At 36.1% G+C, this 21,812-nt stretch overlaps 1 protein-coding gene across 11 annotated transcripts in view; it reads right to left on the minus strand.

Annotated features, from left to right (window-relative positions):
- The window catches only part of Rps6ka6 (ribosomal protein S6 kinase A6), a 101,188-nt gene that overhangs the window by 71,736 nt on the left and 7,640 nt on the right, over window positions 1-21,812 (minus strand). For 2 of the 11 annotated variants that reach the window (XM_063280015.1, XM_063280019.1), the window contains exons 1-2: window positions 9,578-9,737; window positions 9,133-9,387 (exon numbers count right to left, since the gene is read on the minus strand). In XM_063280015.1, the coding sequence (XP_063136085.1) occupies window positions 9,133-9,264 (132 nt within the window). In that variant the 5' untranslated portion in view covers window positions 9,265-9,387; window positions 9,578-9,737. Of the gene's footprint in view, window positions 1-9,132; window positions 9,487-9,577; window positions 9,787-21,812 lie in introns of those variants that run through there. The other 9 variants (XM_063280017.1, XM_063280014.1, XM_008773344.3 and 6 more) reach the window with 7 other exon arrangements.

Raw genomic sequence — 21,812 nt, forward strand, 5'->3', positions numbered from 1 at the left:
GTTCAAAAAAACTCTATTATTCTAATCAAACATATATATAATACAACTGCTATATTTCCATCTCAAAATAACCATAAGTTCATTTCCATTTTACTAATGAAAAATACCAAATTAATTAACATCTAAGAACACACAGTAAATTAGTTACAAGGTAAAACCAATGTGCCCCCAACTCACAGTTTATAAACACACTATACCATATTCTGTTCATTTCATGAAGAAAAACAGAGAAAAAAATTATAAAAATATTTTTAAAAATAAGATAAGCTTTTGCAGAAAGCTACTACAAACTATTAGCTTAAGATAAAGTATTACCAAAAATGTTTTTTCATTAGTAAACTTTGGTGTCAAATACTAACTGGAGGGAATCATGACTCAATAGTGTACAGAAAATAATATGAGACAACACAGAAAACAGATGTTCTACAAAAGTAGCACCATCCTCTTGTAGAAGGGATAAGAAGCAGCCTTACATGAAATTCTTAGGCAAATGGATGGCACTAGACAATATCATTCTGAGTGAGGTAACCCAATCACAAAAGAACACACATGGTTTGCACTCACTGCTAAGTGGCTATTAGTCCAAAAGCTCAGAATACCCAAGATACAATTCACAGACCACATGAAGCTCAAGAAGGACAACCAAAAGTGTGGATGCTTCAGTCCTTCTTAGAAGGAAGAACAAAATACTCACAGGAGGAAATACAGGGACAAAGTGTGGAGCAGAGACTGAGGGAAAGGTCACCTAGAGACGGCCCTACCCAGGGATCCATCCCATATACTGTCACCAAACCCAGACAATATTGTGGATGCCAAGAAGTGCATGCTGACAGGAGCCTGATAAAGCTGTCTCCTGAGAGGCTCTGCCAGAGCATGACAAATACAGAGTCAGTCCAACCATTAGACTGAAAATGGAGGAGTTAGAAAAAGGACTGAAGGAGCTGAAAGGGTTTTAAACCCCATAGGAAGAACAACAATATCAACTAACCAGACCCCCAGAGCTCCCAGAGACTAAACCACCAACCAAAGAGTTCACACGGAGGGACCCATGACTCCAACTGCATATGTAGCAGAGGATGTGAAGGCTCAATGCCCCTATGTAGGGGAATGCCAGGGCGGGGAGATAGGAGGGAGTAGGTGGGTGGGTGGGGGAGCACTCGTAGAGGCAGAGGGAAGAGGTAAGGGAGAGGGGGATTCCATAGGGGAAATCAGGAAAGAGGATAACATTTGAAATGTATATAAAGAAAATATCCAATTAAAAAAAAGGAAGCCTTAGTGTAACTAATCTGAGAATAAAAGGTTTCAAAATTCAAGTCATTCAGAAAAATCAAATATTAAAGAAACACTCTGTGAATAAAATGCCTTTAAATAAAAATTATAATCACTTCATAGTTATACAGGATGCTTAAAAACTATTATGTACAAAAGTCATCTAATAGTTAAATTTTTAATTTGAAAATCTACTAATCTTCAAGAACCTGGACTACAAAACGAAAACATGTAAAAGTAATATTTTTTACTAAATAGTCACAGTTAGAAAAAAATACTCTTCTGAGTAGTTACATACATTATGTTTTATCATCAATCCCAACTGTACAAACCAAGCAACTAAGTTAGCAACTTACTAAAGGTCACAGAATAAATGAAGAAGATATTCTAGCTTCCAAACACTTCCTTTAATATTATGCTTCTGAGTTTCTAGAGAATCTAAGAAGGCTAAGTAATACTTTTTTTTCTTAAAAAAATGACATGTACATGACCAAATTCTTTCTGTATTCAGTAGAGAACAGGTAGTCTTTTAAATGAGAATACTGGATATCAATAAAGGAAAAAAATTGAATTATAATCCATACCACTTATCATTTATAAAAATTAATCAAAAGTTGATCAAAAGTCCAAAAGTGGCATACACTTCAAATAACAACAATGAAATAAACAGGAAGAAATTTGTGACCTTGGATTCAAGTAACTTTTTGTTACACAAAAGAAGAAATTCATAAACTAGACTTCATTAAAATTAAAACCTTTACTCTTAAGAGAATGAAATAAAAATACAGGCCACAGAAGGAAAGGCAAAGATCATACGTCAATCAATACCTGATAAAGGGCCTATTTCCTGAAATCTCAAAATTCTGAAGAAAACTACAAGTCAATTTAAAAATAAAAAACAAAATGACAATTCACTAGAGAAAACATTTGCATGACAAGTGTTCCAAGAAAATCCCAAACAATGCTTGTAATAAAGCAAATGGAAGCTCAAAAATAATGTGTTACCACTATCCACCTATCAGAATTAATAAATATTTTAACTTTAACAGACAATATCAAGTACAAAGATAAATTCAAAGAAGCTGGAACTTTCACATGGCAACTTCATTCATAAGGATTTGCCTAAAGTAAATGAAGTTCTCTTCAAATCAGTGTCTCTACGCAAAATTATGTCAATAGTGATAATTACTACAAACGATGTTTTTTAACTGAATAATGGATAAGCAAAGCTTATTAAAACCACATATCAGAGCACTGCACAACAGTGAAAAGTGATCTAACACATGCACAAAAAATAGATGAAATCAAACTAATACTTGTTTGAAGATCTGTTCTACTACACGAGCTGGTCTTTTATGAAAATCCATACATTCCTCCTCTAAAAGGTTCTCTGAGTATTTAGTTATTCTTGCAGGGTCTTGATTTGCCACATTCTCACAGCAAGGAACCGAGCTGCTCTAGCATGTCTTCCCTGCCATGGTAGATTGAAATCCTGACAGTGTGAGTTAAAACAATTGACTCTTCTACTTGTTTAGGAGCTAATAGAATTGAGTATTTGTTAAACAAACGGCCACTGTGTTCCCTTCCTTTACTAATATTGCTGTGTTTGGGATCTGAAATGATCCCCAAACTCCATATGCTAAAGACTTAGTTGCTAGGTAATAGTGTCCATTGAAGGGGGTGGATGGAGGTGTGACTTAGTAGGGGCAAGTGGGAGGCTGGCAGGATGAGTACCTGAAAGTAAGCCTTGTTTTTATGCATTTCCCATTCATTTTCCTTCCCTCCTCCCTCTCTTCCTTTGCTTCCTGGCAGCCAGAAGAAAGTATTCTGGATCTACCATGGCCTCCTCCTCACTGTGATGTTTTACCTGGACATAGGCCCACAACAATGAGACCAAATGATTATGAACTGAACTCAAAGAAACTGTGAAGCAAACTAACTTTCCTTAATTCAAGTTATTTTCTCACATATTTTATTAAGTGACAGAAGAATGACTAATATGACATCCTAATTATATGGCTACACTATATCTAAATAAGTAAGAATACTCAAATTTTGTTTTCAGTGTAATAATAAAGCAAATCACTTAAAACTAAACAGTACTACTATACAAAACAACTCAAATAGCTCCTTTAGTCCCAGTCACAACTTTAAATCAGAAAAAAAAAAAAACTCTGAACCAAATCACAATTCCCAGAAAATTTACTTTTCTAATTCTATCTTGGGAATTAACCTTTTATTTTATTGGCTAATAAGAACTAGAGGACTATTTTTCTTTTTACTTTGGCCTACAGTTATTTTCTTTACATGTCTCAATATCATAATCATCCAGAAAACGATGCTCAGGACCTTTCCACTGCGGTCAAATAGCAACATATCTGAGAGTACAACACTGGCATTGGCAATTTGAAAACGAAAGGACATGTTAATCTAATAAACAACCAAAATTGATAACAAAGAAACTGAAGGCCAAGTTTATAATTTGCTTTTATTAAAATGTAGAGCAGCCTAAAGTTTATTAACCTGTGTTTTGTCTCACCCTCTACTTCTACTCTCCCTCTACCCTCTCTATATTTGCTAGTTTTCCATTTCGGGAGCTAGCAAGAGTTTATTAAGTATATTTCCCATAAACCACCTCAAATACTCTGTGAAATAAACTAGCAAACTAGCTTTCTGTCTCACACACACAGGGGTGGGAGTGGAGGACTGACTTCAAATGTGCAGGTTAAAACATGGAAGAATCAGTTACACAAGATACCTGCATGAAAATTCAGAACAAATTTTTATGATCAGCAAAAGTTAGATAATGTAGTTTATCTCTCAGATCTCTTTTCTATGCAACTCTTTACCCATTTAAAGAAAAAAAATTTAAGAATGCACACAAAAAATAATTATACAGTGAATAATCCTTAGAAATATCATAAGTACACATGTCATAATTTGACATATGTGTACTGAATTCCGTGTGCTTATTACTAAGTCTTTAGAACTGTCCCTAAATACAATAATAAAACCAACCGAGGAAACAATCACAGGAAGGAAAAAATACCTTGACATCCTTCTCAAGATCAAAAATGAGAGAAATTCTGAGTGGGGTACTTTCAAATAATGTGGTCCAAGAAATCAGTTGTACAATTTCAGGCCCTGTTATGGAACAACAAGGTCACAATTACTTCTCTTGATGAATTAATCAAGGTAGGGAAATGTAGAGGCCCTGCCCTATAATGAACTGACCTGAATATTTCCAGACCAGATTAGCTTAAAAATAAACTTGGAAGAATCAGGAAAGAACTACATAAACATGGCAAAATCAAGTGAGATATTCAAATATTCTTGATTTTAGGAAAGCATTCTGCATACATGACTACCACATTAAATGAATCTTCATGAAATAATAATGTAAATTAGGAAAATTTTAAAGCATAAATAATTTTAGCTGATAAGTGCATCAGTACTAAATACTTTAAACCATAAGAAAATGGCCAAATAAGAATAGTCTGCTGTTGTTCAAGAAAATACAAGAGAGGAAATCCACCTTGCTTTTCTATCCTCTACTACTTCAAAGATATATTTCTCTATAATAGTCTACTGCCTAGCTTAGATTTATATTAGCTGGCATACATCAACTACCTGTTAAACTGAATTTATTCCTCCTATCAGGCTCCTAATGCTAACTCTTCAGTCTGCCTTCTTTTTGTTCCCAACATCTAATCAGTTACTATATTCTACCTATTCTTTGCAAGGTGTCTTTAACCAACTCCCCTTCTCAGTCCTCCTCCACAAAACCTTCTCTGACTACAACAGTCTCCTCACTGATATTCACCACCTTCAGTACCTCCCTATTCCAATCAATCCCTCACACTGCCACTGGTCATTTTTCAAAGCACAAATGTGAAGCCACTTAACGATCTAAGAGACAGTTCATACTTACAAAATAAAATTATACCCACAAACTTGCTTTAAAAGAACCATGTAATCTGGATTCATGTAATTTCACACAATAGTCCAATGCAAATGTATATTCCAGTGATACACATCTCTCCTTTCCAAAGTGAGGACAGTTTTGGTTACACTGCCTCTATCCATTTGAATTGTTTCTTTCACCACTATGACAATATTATTGCTCTAGAATGCCCTGATCGAATCCAACTCCTTCACAAGGCCTTATCATATCTATATCCCTAAACAATGCTTGCCATTACTACACCCTTTCATTAATGGTCCTGTGTCATTTACAGTAACAGTGTCTCAAATTCCAGTCTTGCTCATCTAACTTAAATGACTGAGGGAAGAATATGATTCAGAAATGCATCTTCACACATTTCACATTATTTCACTATATAGTGTGATATCAGTACTCCATACATACTATAAAAATTCCAAAGACAACAACAAAACAGAATGTAAATGAAATGTCTAACCACTTGCCAGAATAAAATTTATATTTTTATCCCTCTAAATATCCCTAAATATGACTTCCTATTTATTTCTATATCACCCTATCTGTGATTAAAAGGATGCAAAATGAGAACTTCAATAACTTTGGAAAAATTATCAGATTTAGGGAGGTCTTTTTAAAAAAACCTCATTGTAGAAAGCCTGTGGCTATGGCTATACCTATCGAAACTCAAGGCTTTACACACACACATACACACACCAATAATTCAATTTTTAATGAGAAAATAAAGAGAACCGTTATTTATTAGACATGTTCTTTATGAAGGTCAACTTGCTAAGTATATGCTGAATTTCTTTTACATAACAACTTTTGAAAATATTTTTGTTCCCACTTGCAGATGAAGAAGTTGAAATCTAAAGAAAAAACTAAGATAACATGTATTGTCACATATCTATTGGGGGTACTGGAATACAGATTCATCTGCTTTCAATGTTCATGTTCGTTCTTTTATTACTACAAAGTGTCATAAAAATTAATTAAAACCTGCTAAGTTTTCTCAATTTATCCTGGTTAAAATTTTAATGGCTATAACTTTAACCTCAAACTCCTTAAATCAATGAATTAAATTACTCCCCAAACTAAATTCCAAACAAAAACATATTGATCATAATATACAAGTACTAGAATCCTAGTAAAATATTCATTATATGATACGCAAATTCAACATACTATAATCATTTCTTCTAAAAGGAACCAAATATTTTCCTTCACATACAAAAAAGAAAACTACTATGCAAACTGTAATGTTCATGGAACTAATTCATGAAGAATTCATGATAATCAAACAGGCTGTTCTTTATGACCCTTGCCCAGCAACAACCAATACCATCTCAAGTAACACCTCTTTCCTGATCTTGACAGAATCCAGGCAAGAGCTTAAATTGCAGCTGCCTGAGGGGTGATGCCCTTTGAAGTTGTTATTCCCAGCAGACCTAATTGAGACAGTCCCTGCAAGACTCTCACAACCAGAGCTTCTTGTTTACCTTACAGCCCCATTTCCAGGAATTTTCCCCAAGAGCCAATGGAGCCCCTGTTTCCCTTTTGCAGGCCCATTTTCTACCATTCACTGGAACCAAACAAGTTTTTCATTGAAACATTGACATATTTCCCCATAGGAAAATTCTTCCAACAGTAATTAGGCTCATCATCTCTATGACTTGCTATTGTCCATTGATCTCAAACTGTTGCTGCCTATGGTTTTCTTGTGTGAAAACATGTTAAGATTCTCAAACAACCAATTTACACACTGCTTAAAGATAATTCTAAAGTTCTCTACTGTTCATATAAGCAAGAAAGAAAATATACTGGAAAACACTCTAAACTACATGAGTGACTAGAATTTAATAATTCATGTTTAGTCTTACCAGCATTCAACACACAGAAATTATTTGTTTGGACACCAAAATTAACAAATATATACCTACATTTTCTTTTAGCATTGCAGAAGTGTTTTGTCTTCCATTATATATAATAATATATAATATATCCAGATATATAATGAAAATACCTTTGCTCTAAAACCACCATAATTGCGGTTGTAAAGTTCAAACTTAAAAGCCAGAATTTCTAAAGTCAATATCAAAAGGTGTGATGAAAATAAATATAAATTCTGTAAAGTAAAAGTGTTTTTTTGTGAACAGAGTAACATTATAAGAAACAAAACAAGATTGGTCTGCCAACAAGTAGCATTAAAATTTCAGCCAGAATATTTTTAATAAAGTAACTTGCAGGGTTAAATCTAACCAATCATAATGGTTTTAAACAAAGAAGGCAGAAATACTCTCTTCAACACATTACCTTCTCCTTTTGTTTTACTTCATAGGTTTTAACAGTTTCCACTGGAGCATTTCTCCAAATTGCAGAGGAATAGAGAACCTATTATTAAATCTCTACAATATCTAAAACATAACACAAAATTTTAAAAAATCAAATGTACTAACTACAATTTAGAAGATACTGAATTCAAAATTAACTAAAAGTAAAAATAAAATAGTAGATATCTGCAAGGTCCCTACTTCCTATATAAATTAAATACTTGTGATTCATTAACAAAACCAAAATCCCCCCTTGGATAGTATGGTTAGACGTTTTATACATGCAGTTAGAATGACCACATTTTAAGAAGAAATTATCCATCTCACTTTTAACCAATTCTTAAGAGATGTAAAATATTAAAACATTTTGTAATCACTCAGTTTAATAATAAAATATCTCTTATTTGTATAAAGGACTCCACAATATTTCTCAATTTACTTCCAAAAAATCTCTTGTTTCAAGTTATTCTAACAGGTAATGTAACCCTAGTTTAAGTTAAAATAACATAAAGGGAAAATGACAAGTAATCATACAATAATCCCAGGTATAGTTTTTAAAATATGGAGCAATATTTGAAGACAAAGGCTCACCCTTGAGATTTCGAGGATTCTGAGTCTTCAAAACATTCTGTTGTGAATCAAACTGGCATTCAACTATTTTAGGTGTGTGGTGGCCTCTACTGGAATACTATGCTTATGATTAAGTGACTAGGAAAGGATCCAACTTTCTATCACAATAGGTAGATTTCTGTGTTCAAATATTGCCCACTTTTTGTAACCAAACAATAAAATACCTGTACATCTAAGTTCTCGCGGCCCAACTGCAAAGCACAGCCAGTACAGTTTCACAAGTAAGAATGAACGGCGGGAAAAGGGGAGAACGGAAGTATTTTGGTTCAACTTGGCTAACCTTTACTGAAATCGGGTTTCATAAGTTCTGGCCATCACTTGCCCTCTGGTACCCACCATCTGGAAAGGTATGAAGACTGGGAAAAGGTAAAGGGTTGAAAGTAAAACTGAAGGAGAGTAAGGGGAACTGAGAACGGCAGCAGCCGTTCACCTGCACATGGATTAAAGGCTGCCAGTTCTCCACTTCAGGTAGGAAGAAAAAAGAAAGATAGCAGGCTGCAAAGAAATGAGAATGCTGTTACCAAGGAATACTCTCATCTCCTGGGGTGAAAGTCCCCAGAGTTAGTCACCTTGGTGTGTTTTTGTTTCCCTGAGTTCATAAAGCACTGGAGTTCAACAGCAAGCTCTGATCCTCAGCTCCAATTCTCAGAGAGCAGAGGCAGCGTGGTGCAAGAGGAACGCACAGAGTCAGGCAAGGCACCCAGTCCCGCTTCGGGTTCGAAGTGAAGAAACTTAGAACAAACTCCGGCGTGGCTGCACCTCTGGAGGCCAAGCCGTAGCTCTGCAGGCTGGAGCTCCTTGTCCTGACCCCTTTCCCGCCCTCATTCTGCCAGAGCTAGGTCTGGGCCCCCAGGAAGGGGGTGAGGGGCTAGCAGGAACCCCGCTCTCCCGCCCGCTCGACCAGGATCACCCCGGACTCCCGGCTGCAGACTTGTAGCCGGTCCCGCCCACCACACTAACCTCGCTACTGCTCGTGCTGCCACTGCCGAACACCTCCATTTCTTCGTCCCAGGGATCCTCCACAGGAGCGAATGGTAGCATCGCCGCTTCAGGAACACTCGAAAAGAAGCTGCTTGTCCCCAGCACCAGCATGCATCCCGCCTGCTGAGCTGGCTCGTGGTCTTCTTCGTAGGACCAGGACTCGCGCTGGGTGACTGCTGACCTCGCCAAAGGCGGGTACCTCAAAAGAGGGACCACAGGGGTCCCCGCCCGCTGCTGGGGTGCAGAAAGAGAAGACAAACTCAGTACTGCCTCCCCTCGAGCAGCCGCACGGCTCTCGCCGCCCGCCCCGCCAGGCTCCGCGGGGCCGCCCCCCTGCCGCCCGCGCCGCTCGCCCCCCCCCCGCTCCCCCCCCATCCCCGGCACCCTCCCCGCGCCGCCAATATGGCGGCTGCCGCCGCGTTACCTGTGCGGCGCCTGGAACCCCCCGCGGCAGCGGCGCGGCGGCGTCACCCGCACGTCAATGGAGGTTCCCCAGCCCCGAGTGGAGGGGGGGTTCGGGAGGGCGGGGTGGTTTGCGGGGAACGCGTGCTGGGGGCGGGAAGACGGGGAGGGGGCGTGCTGCGCGGGGGAGGCGGGCGAACAGTAGTAAAGCCCACAGCTCGCGCCTGCTAAACCTGCCCACTCCACAGAGCATGCGCGCTGCTCCCTACACATGCTCAGCAGGCCCTCCCAAGACTACCAAACTGCTTGCCTGGCGGGAGGATTCCCAAATAGGATGCGGGAACTTGGGGGCTCTGCAGAGAGCTTCAGGAGTCCTGACTCTACCCAAGGGCCAACTTGCACGGCCTAACCAAACACTGGTGTCTTACATACTGAGCCACGCCCATTTCAGTACCTAGTAACAACTACTACCAGGGCGGGGATTTTAAGACTCAAGTTAGCCACCTAGAAGATAGAGGCAGCAGATAATGCATTTAAAAGGAACCAATAGAACTGTGCTCCCCACCTTCCCACTCAATCCGGTTAGTCTCACCTATGATGCTCCTGAGGGTTGCCCTCACAGTACTGATGAACTAACTCACAATGGTTTGATCTCGTGTATGTCCCCAAACAAGTACACCCAAGACACACACACACACACACACACACACACACACACACACACACACACATACACACACACACACACACACACACACACACACACACACACACACGCCCCACTAAGCAGACTCTAGCCATAGCAACAAAGGCAGGGAGGGTGTCTGGTGCTAAATGCCTCCCCTGAGAATATATGATCTACAGTGACAATAATGTTCCGGTATTCTTCACTTTGTGCTTTACTCCTTTACTGTTCTTTGGCTCTAGTAATGTAACAGATAAATTAAGTTCCATCTTACTGAGAGGAAGATCAAAACCTTCAGCAAAAACATTTTAATACTTAAGTAAAAAGAAAGAAATTCCACCTTTTGACACTTAGAAGCTTGAAAGAAGTTCCTACAGTAGCAAAATTAGCTCAGTACCTTGGAGAGGTTTCTAACATACTGCACGTAACACACCACTTCCTCTCCCCTTCTACATCTAGAGCTGTTGTGCTGTGTTACTAAAGAACACTGAACTGTGCCTTCCATTTATGTCACCATCTGGTGTGAAGTGCTAAGAAACCAAAGAGGCCACAGAGGTTGGCAGTGAATCCAAATAAGAATTACCAATAATGCCCTCTAATTCTGCTTAAAATACAAGGAAAAGTAAGCTTTAGGAATACGGTTCTGCAACAGTGATACCTTTGAATGAGAACATGAGGTTTTGAATCTTTGAAAGTGTGTGTGTGTGTGTGTGTGTGTGTGTGTGTGTGTGTGTGTTGCATTTAAGTGATAGATTTATGCTTGGCAAAACTGAGTGTTCTTAATTAATTCCATTCCATTGAGCTCTGAGTCTCATTTTGCTATTGCTTACTATCTCAGTTCAGAACTCGTCTTTCTCTTTTCCACATCACCTATTTCTCTCCTACTGGATTAGTCCCATCAGCAAAAATATAGTTTCTAACGTCTACTTATTATCATTTGATGCATTTTATACCTCCCTATTAATTTAAGTATTTTTCTTTATTTGACCTCCAAAATAAAACTATGTACATTTCCTCCTGCGTCATTGATTGCTTCTTGCCTGGTTTACAATTTTGTTTTTTGTCTTTATAATCTCCAACCATTGATACTTAGGTACTCAGCCACTGACTTTTGCCTTTCCTAATTTTCTAGTTCTTTCCTTATATCCAGCTCCATGGTTTAAATCCCATCGGTATGCTAGGGATGTCCAAAATTACCTCTAGTCAGACATTCTTGAAAACAAGAGTTGTACACCAAAACCTGATCAATATATGTGCATAAATATCTAATATTTCATCCAAATTCAGATTACCCAAAATACCTTAATTTCTATCCAACAAATCTGTCCCTTGAGTTTTCCACAACGTAATTAATGGCCTCCACTACTTAACAAGTTTGCTGCTCATACCTCACTATACTACATTCAATTTCTACTACCAAATAAATAAATAAAATTTAACTTCCCTCTGCGTGTTTCATCATTCAACATTCTCTTTAGCACATAGTCATTCAATATATATATATATATATATATATATATATATATATATATATATCCTCAACCCTGTGCTTTTATCAGACTCAATTATTTCTGCGGTGATAAGTATTTAGTCTATTTTCAATAGTGTTATTTTTGCTCTGACCCCTTGGAATCGCTTCAGATCAACTCATAATATTTGATTGAATTGACCATATACCTCCTTAACTGATGTTTGGGATGTAAGTTTAAGTTATCATTTGCATGTCACTCCAGTGATCAAAGTTCCTGAAAGATTCTCAGTCATCTCTAATAAAATGTCCAAATCTCTTACCTCTGAATATAAATGTTATGCCATCTGCCTTCTGTTTTCTACCTTCATCTTAACCTTCACCATTCATGGTGACATATTCTAGTAAAATCAATCCATATGTTATTGCCTTTTCCCCTTCTCAGACATCCTTATGTGGTTTAGTATTTTTTGTCCCTCTTTTTAATTTTATTTTCTTTCTTTCCTCAATTCTATTAGCACAAAAGGACCTTGAAGTGTTGGTTAAAATAGAATGGCATTGGACTTGAGCTGCTCAGTCTTCTGCAAAGTGTATGGAAGAGAGGCTTTTAATTTCTCTTTAGTCTTGAAGAAACTTTTCTTCCGAAATTTTCTACTTGTTCATGTGCTTGTTGCTGGGTTTTGAATTACTATAGCATAGGATCAGAATTTTTTAAGCAATTGAAAATATTTTAGTGATTTGGGGATTGTAACACACTATATCATGTTCTTAATAAATTGTTCATCTAAATAGTTGACATTACAGTCTCTACCACAGATATAATGTATATTCTGACTATTTCCAGAACTAGAAAAAAGGTACACTTTAACCTCCACACTGACTCTTCTACTCTGTGACAAATGACTCACATTGGATGACCTGGGTCAGAGGTGAAAGTAGGTGGTCACATAATTTAAGTGGAAAAAAAAAGTTGACTGACCCATCTTGGCCCCACTGCTGGAGGGGGTGTAAAATATGAAACAACTGTCTTTGATCACCACATCAGAGACCACCCACAGTTTGCTGTGGTTCTGATTTCTTAACTTTGACATATACAAGGTAATACTTGGTGAATGATTATAGAAAGATCCACATCATCTTGCAGTATTCTCTCTGCCTGCTTCTACAAATATTATCATCTAACTAATTAGAAAAGATTGCATATATATGGATTATTCAGATGCTACTAAAATATTCAATATTCAAATAGTATAATATATTAGAATATATTCAAATAAAATATTCCAATATATACAGATCATTAAGATGCTACTAAAATGTTCAAATATTTTAGTTTTGAAATATCCTGGTATAAATGAGAATTTTGTTTAGAAAAATAGAAATTTTAAGTGTTTAAATGTGAATAAGTTATTTTTAAATCATACTTTGGTTGTTTCAGAAAACTTATTCTATGCTAATATTGGGCTACTACAAATCAAATTGCAAAAAGAAAATGAACTCACTGATAAAGTGTAAGTTTACTATTGTCTGTATTATAAAATGGATGATTTTAAACAATAAATAAGTTAAAAGATAATTTAATAAATTTTATCTTTAGACAGTTAATAAGGTATATAGTATGTACGATGGGAATATTTTTACATTATTAGAGCCAGGGAGGAGGAGTAAATGATAACCCTCATTTCTATTCTACTAAGATTTTTAAGAAAAATACTGATGTGATTTATCTAAAAATTCAGTCATACTTCATTCTAATTGCAGTATTGCTTACAGAATGATTCTTCTATAATATACATATGAAAAATATGAAAACCAAATCTTCTTTTATCTTTATTTTTAAATGTCTTTAAAACAGAACAAAATATACATTTACATTGTTATTTTCTGGGTGGAAATATTAAGGGTTTTTTCCAAGACTACTGGCAATAGGTTGGTCAAAATTTTAAAATGATTGATCTACTGAACAGGAAATGAATTTCTGGGATGATGTAAATAAAGATGATAGTGAGCCATGTTTCAAAAAAGATACATTTTTTATAAGTCAAAGCAATAACATCAGATATAAAACTAATCTGGATGCAATATCCTTTACAGCATTGTTCACTGAGGTTGAGTGAGGAAAATCGACTGGTTATTCAGTCAGTGTCTCTTTCCAAACTCCCAGTTTCAATTTAAGTTCCTTCTAAATCCTGACCTTTATTGAGGAAAGTCCTAAGCATTAACAACTCCTTGATTAAGATTATGGGAGTAACTATATAACCTTATGCAAACTTCAAGCATACCTCCTAAATCTATAATTATATAATGAAAATTATAAACTTGTACTTCTACCAACTTAGCCCATTTCTGGTACATACAATTTACAAAAAATTTTATCACCTAAATGAAAATATATGATTAGAATTCTCACCACTAGTCTTTAATCCTAACACTTGGGAGGCAGAGGAAGCCAGATCTCTGTAGATTTGAGATCAACCTGGTCTACAGAGAATTTCAAGCCAGTAAGGACTACAAAGTAAGACTCTATCTCAAAAACAAGAAATCTAATCACTGAGGCTAAATGTTGAATCACTTAAGTCTCAGCATTCAACAAAGGCAGGACTTTGAGATAAAAGCCAAATTGGAATATACAATCTGTCTTTCCTCTCCCCTCTCCTCCTCTCCCCTCCCCTCCTCTCCCTCCTTATGTCTCCTCTCTTCTCCTCTACTCTCCCTGCCTCTCCCTCCTTACCTCTCCTTTCTTCTCCTCTCCTCTACCTCCTCTCTTCTTCTCTCCTCTCCTGTCCCCTCACCTCCCTTCTATCCTCTCATCTCCTCTCCATTCTCTCCCTCTCCCTTCTCCTATCTCTGTTTCTTTCTCACTCTCTCTGTCAAACCTGTGTGTGCACACATGCTTGCATGCATGCTTGCACACATTTGAGGGCATACACACACATCTGCATTTTTAATTGAAAAGAATTCTAACCACTATTAACTAAGTTTATAAATAAAACTTAAATTGAACAGAACCATATAATTTAAGACTTATTAAGATGTTACTCTAAGTGATTGGTAAATATGTGTCAGGATCATTTGCAAAGCTCATCAAAACACAGATTGCTGAGTACATCCCCAGTGTTCCTGGTTCATAAAGTCTAGGTTGAGGATTGAGATTTTGCAATTCTATCAAGATATATTGTGATTGTGATGAAGCAAATAGAATAGACCCTAGGAACTAGTGTTCTATGTCACAATAAGTCAAAGTATAAAAGATACCCTAGAAAATACTTTGGCTCCAAAAGCATAAATAATTCAGCCAAATTTCAGATCTTTAGAACTCACAGCAGAAACTAAGAGGAATCTGTAAACTCACTACAAATTTAAACTACAAAGGAAAATTCAAGCAAAATTGGCTATGTCTACAGAATAAGATAAATACAAACACAAGCACATGTACACACACACACACACACACACACACATACATGTATTATGTATTCAGACTAAGAATAAGCTGGATAGGTGATAGATGGTTATTTATCTCCAATGTGTCAGAGACAGCAGGTTGAAATTTTGCCCAGTTAATAATGAACTTCAGGGAGATGGAGTTTAGCACCCTGGATAGCTCCTTAAAAGGCTCTCAGCTTTGAGTCCAAGACTCACCTAAGTACGATACCAACACTACCCATTTTATTTTCCTTATTAAATTTTTTAATATTGAAGAAGACCATGCATTTATGTCATGTCAAGTCCCTAGGAAATAAAAACTGAAAGTTATCTTCATTTCCAAGTATTTTACAGAGATTTTCAACTTTCCTGATGCTGTAACCCTTTAACACAGTTCCGCAGGTTGTGCTAACTCCAATCATAACCTTATTTTTGTTGCTACTTCATAATTGTAATTTTGCTACTGAAAGGTGTCTCAGTTACAATACCATTGGAAATGTGTTTTCTGATAGTCACAACTCACAGGTGGGAACCACTGATCTAGAATATCAAATGTAGGATAAATATATGTTAGCATAACTTGAGCAACACAGTTATCTATAATCCCAGAGCCCTATGAGAGTATTTAGACAAAACAAGACCTTTCAAACCAGGTACTGAATCTAGCAGAGTGGCATATACATAGTATTCCATCACTTGGAAAGCCATAAAAGAAGAACAATTGCAAGTTCAAGACAAGCCAGTGCTATAGCGAGACCTTGTCTTAAAGGCATGGGAGTTGGAGTACAGTTGAGCATAACAATGCACACTTGCAATCTTGGCACACAGTAAATGGAAACAAGAGGATCCTAAGTTGGATGTTTGCCTAGGCTATATAGCAAGACTTTGAGATAGATAGGTAAGAAGACAGACAGACAGAAAGACAGGCAGGCAAGCAGGCAGACAGACAATAAAAGTTGAAAATTAAAATAAAAGTCTCTTTATTAAACCAAACATATTTGTCTCTTGGTGTCCATGGTGCTTTCAGTACAGGACCTTCCATAAGTAAATACTTAAGCTCCTTATTTAAATTGTATGAGCTTTGCACAAAATGTGTATATGTGCTCTATGTACTTTCAATCATGTCTAAAATATTTATAATACCTCATGAAATGTAAATGCTACATAAATACATATGTTCTGTTTCTTAGTGAGTAAGTACAAATGGGAATGTCCAGTTTATTCAGTACAATAACAATCCTGTCAAGATTTTGTAGTGAATTTATGGGCAGAAGCTATGAATGCAGAGAAGCAAGGATATGTAGAAATTCAACATTCATTTGGCAACATGTTTGGGGAGGTTGCACATCTACCTCACATCCTTTCAGAAACAATGCTCTACAACTAAGCTACATTCATAGTACCTATATGTTTTTAATTGACTTAAATTCCAATTTTGAGATGTTTTCAAAGTCATTTTTATAACAATAGTCTTAAAATATTCCTCAAAAATGCACTATTTTAAAAGGATGCAAAGGTAACAGAACTTCAGTCCAACTTCTCAGATACATACACTTTGAATAGTCTACTGTGTTTCAATAAAAAATAAAGATGAAACTCTACTCTTGAATAAAACCCCCATAGTAGTAGTTTCTTGGTTCACAAATTTTAATCCATTTGGTGAAAATAATTTTGTTTATATGAAATTTTCAGAACTTGGTATGTTAGCACACTTTAATCTCAGCATGTGGAGGCAGAGGCAGGCATCTATCTAAGTTAAAAGCTAGCCTGGTCTACAGAACAAGCTCAGGACAGCAGGGCACAAATCAGGTACACAGTCCATTGTAATAGAAGAGACAATTTTGAAATAAACACATGCAGCTACAGCTAACTGATATTTTGACAAAATCCCAAAAACATTCCCGGGGTGGGGCCACACCTTTTCAAAAAGTGGTTCTGGAAACTGGATATATACATCTCTCTCCTTGCACAAAATCAATTCAAATGGATCAAAGGTCCTTAATAACCAGAGACTTTGAAACTACTTAAAGAAAGCATAAAGATAATATTTCAAACTATAAACATAGGAACTTTCTGAATGGGACAACCATTTTTGGGATTCTTGGGAAATACCAACAAGAATTGGTAAATATAATTAAAAGCTTAGCCTTATAAAACACTAATAATAAAAAGACAAGACAGACCCAAGAGGGAAAAAGTCAATCGAAACTATATGCAACCTTCATGTTTAAACAACTTGGCAATCCCTCTACCAATGATTATACACTAATGAGTGGAAAACAAATGAGGAAATATTAAACATTATTAGCAACCAGGGAAATATTCATTAAAATCACAGTAAGATACCACTACATACTTAGTAAAGTAACTAAAAACCAAACCACAAACTCAAGCAATAAAAATTTCTGAATAGTATGAGCCTAAAGAGAACACCATTGTTCCTGAAAGTGCAAATTGCACAGCCAATTTAGAAATGTGGCTGCCTATTTTCTAAAGTGTTAAATGTACACATGTCTGACTTAGCATCCCACTCCTACATGTTTACTAAGAGCAATTAAAATGTATGTTCCCACCATAAGCACTATGTGGATGTTTACAGGCTTTTACTTGTTTTGTTTTGCTTTGTTTTCTGGTACCAGAGATTAAACTCAGTGTCCCAGGCATGCTAGATTAATACTCTATCATTAAGATACATCTGTACACATTGAATTTTTTAAATTGACTCAGTAAATTGCCCAGAGTGGCTTTGTATATGCTGTGCTGTCCGGACTGGCCTTGAATTTAGGATCCTCCTGTCTTAGCCTCCAGAGTAACTTGGGTTACAGATTTAAACTATGACCTTTGGCTGTATGCGAAAGTTTTTGTTTTTTTTTTTTTTGTTTTTTTTTTTTTTTTTTGGCTGTATGCGAAAGTTTTTTCAGTTTTACCAATAGTTCTCCAAACTGGAAATCCCCAAAGAGCCCAAGTGGAAAACAGATTAACAATGTGTGGAACAAATTCAATAATCAAAAGGATGAAACTAAATGGTAACTAAAAATGGCAAATTACAAATTCATTCTTTTCAGGTGCAAAAAAATCACATGAAAAGCTTCTCTCTATAATTTATGTACAAGATCTTGGAACATAGCAAATTCAGAAAAGGAAACATTCTAAGTGGTGGCTAGAAGCTAAAAGAAAGGGATCTTACTCAAAGGCCTGATGTTTAGTGGAATGATGAAACACTCTCTGGTTCTATTTACATTACTCTATGTGTTTTAGTATATAAAAAGTATTTCTCAATAAGCCTTCCTTATAAGAGTATGCATTATATAAACAAAAGGAACACCCAGATACACAAAGTATGACTAATAATTTAATAAAAAAAAATGTAGTGGCACAAACCTGCTATTCTAGTAATTGGGAGGCTGAGGCAGGATTGTGAATTTAAGGTTAACCTAGACCACACTGTTGACTCTGTCTCAAAAACTAAAATAGTGAAAGGTAATGTTAAGAGTATTGGTGGTAGAGTAGGGAGAAAAACACGGGGACTTGAAAAAAGATATTCTGAGCGACAAGCAGATTTTAATGTGTAGAGATGTTTATAATCATACTAGCCCTTGCAACCTTAGCTACGGGTGGAGATGTTTATGTGCTGATTGTATAAGCACACTTACACTCCTGTTTAGCAATAGCCTGTTCTGTCACCTGATTTTCCCCTCCCACTAACATATTGAGTCATTGTCCTTCCAGTGTTTCTGTGCAGCACAAGCAACATGTTCCCTGCAATTCTGCAGAGCACCTGAATATTGAAGGCTAGAATGATTGCCCTGACATGCTATTTCCTAGAGATGTCCACTCCACCTGAAAGATTTTAATAGATACAATTTTAAAAAATATGACATTTACATATTTTAACTTATATATTTTTATTAGAATGTGGCTACATATTCCTTCAATGGCTTTATTCAGTGGTAGATAAGTTACTTACATTTTTTGAACATATTTCATTGGCTTTCCTTTAATATAATGTACAAAAGGGAGTGATTCTTTGAGTTCTCTTAGACTTTGTTTTGAAATGAAAGAAAAGAAGTTGATATATAAATATATATATATGAAAGCAATTCCTTTTAAATGCAGTATCACTATATGATATTTGTATAAATACAACTAGAACTAATTCTGAAAATATGTTCTCTAAAAGTACAAAATAATACTGCTTCTTTTGCACTGATTTTTAGAATTTCTTATGACCATTTGGGTCTGTTATGGACTTTCTGATGGGCACATAATTACACTGTAACATTAAAACATTTGAGATGGAAGTAATTCTCCCAAAGAAGTAATACTTTAAACATTTTCGAATAGAAATGATACATAAGACTAGTCTGTTTAGTAACTAGCACACTTCCCAAGCAGGTGGCTGCATGCCATTGCTAATTATCCAATTGCTTAATCTTAATTACACCTGTTTTTTGGAAAGCAAATGTGTAGTAGAAGAGGTAGTCATTTATTAACACATTCACACACGTGCATATACATATATAATTTACTTATGCTGCATATGCCCCAAAACAATTTAAGAAGCCACATTGTTTATCTTCACTGGAGCAAAGAAATGGGAATTAAATAAATGACTCAATTTAATAGAAGTTAAATTATCCACAGATATCATCCATCCTTTCTACATGGAATATATCAAATTGTAATAAGCAGCTGAATGCCTCCATAGTACGCCAACTCCCTCAACTTCTCTTCCTTCTTTCCCAAACCCCTGTCACTTCTGCCTCTCACTCCATCTTCATTTCTTGTTGTACTCTTTCTTGACATATTTACTACGTAGCTCTTAGCCCTCAAGAGCTCTCGCTGTCTATTTCCTACATTCTCTCCTTACTGCCTCCCCGTGTCCTTACCAAGCCCTGTCTTTGCTTCCTTCTGTCACCCTTTATTACCTTGTCCACTTTCCTGGTTCTCAGTCTCTCTTCTGACTTAAGATCCACTTACCAATAATTACCACCTGACACTACACCCTGTGCACATTTCAACCTCCTTTTCTGGGTGTCTTTTTCAATTTCTGCAGTTAAACTTATTCCAAAGTAAATATTCGAGTTCCCTGGACTTGTGAAACTCAAACAACTCAACTCTCATGGCCTTTGGCTCATCAGGCCTTTGAGTTTCTATTCTGATTTTTATTGTAGGATAAATTCTGTTCATTAAATTTGACAGGAAACATATATCTTTGTTGACCAAGATCCTGCTTTTAGTACAAGGAATTGGATTGGGATTTTAAATATAAGATCTTGATTCCAATAAACCAATTTTTCTTCCAATATCTCTTTACATATCATAATTTTCCTGTTCTCATGTTCTATAATAAGAATTTATATCACATGGATATGACAGTGCCATGAAATCTAAATATTCTCCTATACTTATTAATGAATGAGCAGTAGCTGTGCTACAGAAAGAAGAAAAATGATCAATATTTATAAAAATAGATAAACTTCGAGGATACATTGATGCAATCCCCTGAAAGCATGCAGGCCAGCATATTATCTCTAGTAAATCACTTAGTGTGGCAATACTAAGCTCCAGTAGCCAAAAAAGTTAATACAACACATTTATTCAGTAAAAATATTAAGGCTATCAGCAAATAAGTAGAACTGCCAGAGTATTAGGCCACATAAGCTCACCCGTGACTACCATCTGTTATAAACAATCGACAGGCTCGTCCATTTACTCACCCACAGTTTTTCTTCATAGAACACTGATTCTTTCCTATTCGTTCCCAGCCAGATTAAAGCACTTGCTACTTTATAAACCATACACGAATGACTAGATAGGTGAGTGTTTGCATTCATGACAACATCTCAAATAATGATACTTATCAGTCCTAATTGTCTTCCTCTAATATGGCTATTTACTCAGACTCAAATTACTGTCATACATTTATTTAGTGTGCAGTATAGAAAGAGAATAGTGCACTATTGATCTCAATTTGATTAGAACCAACACTCGAACATTTACTAGAGGCGTGGGACCATGCTTAGATTACATGATTTCCATCTACCATAGAAGCTAATATGCCTCCAATTTTGAAAGCAGATTACTTTTGCTTTTCTGCCTGAACTCCTAAAAATAATCTGCATTTTTATTTCCATGCATATCAGGTAAAATAGAATTAGGTCTATTATATATGGTGCATTTTCTTTAGTTGAGTAAATATCTGCTTTAGAAATATTCAGTCATCATGATAAATAATCCTGTCTTGTTATCTGAGATAAAAATCAAAGTGCTAGAAGATATTTAGTCAATCTGACTTTTATACCCATTATAGAAATAAGCTGTGTATCATCACCGATACTGGGTCTGGCAAGTTTTCTTTTTCAATATTGGTAGAAAGAATAATTTAGGGATAAACTTTTTATGATTGTTTCTTGCTTTTTAGTCTGCCCAAGAACTAAACAAAATGAGCAAGTCTGGTTTACATAAAGAATATAAAACTCATCCTAACTTTCTGGTATTTTCCTCCATTGAACCTGAATTATCAATATAGTACCCAAATACAATGATGCAAAGATGTTGACATGATCCAAAATAACAATTGACAACTCCAGTGCTGTAACTCTCTCGGCTCTTCCAGAATATTCAAAGTGCTTTTTCCTCCTTATGTGGTATTTTTGAGGAGGGGAAGTGAGGAAG

Source organism: Rattus norvegicus, chromosome X (genome assembly GCF_036323735.1).
Source record: "Rattus norvegicus strain BN/NHsdMcwi chromosome X, GRCr8, whole genome shotgun sequence".
In the NCBI taxonomy this organism is placed as follows: Eukaryota; Metazoa; Chordata; class Mammalia; order Rodentia; family Muridae; genus Rattus; species Rattus norvegicus.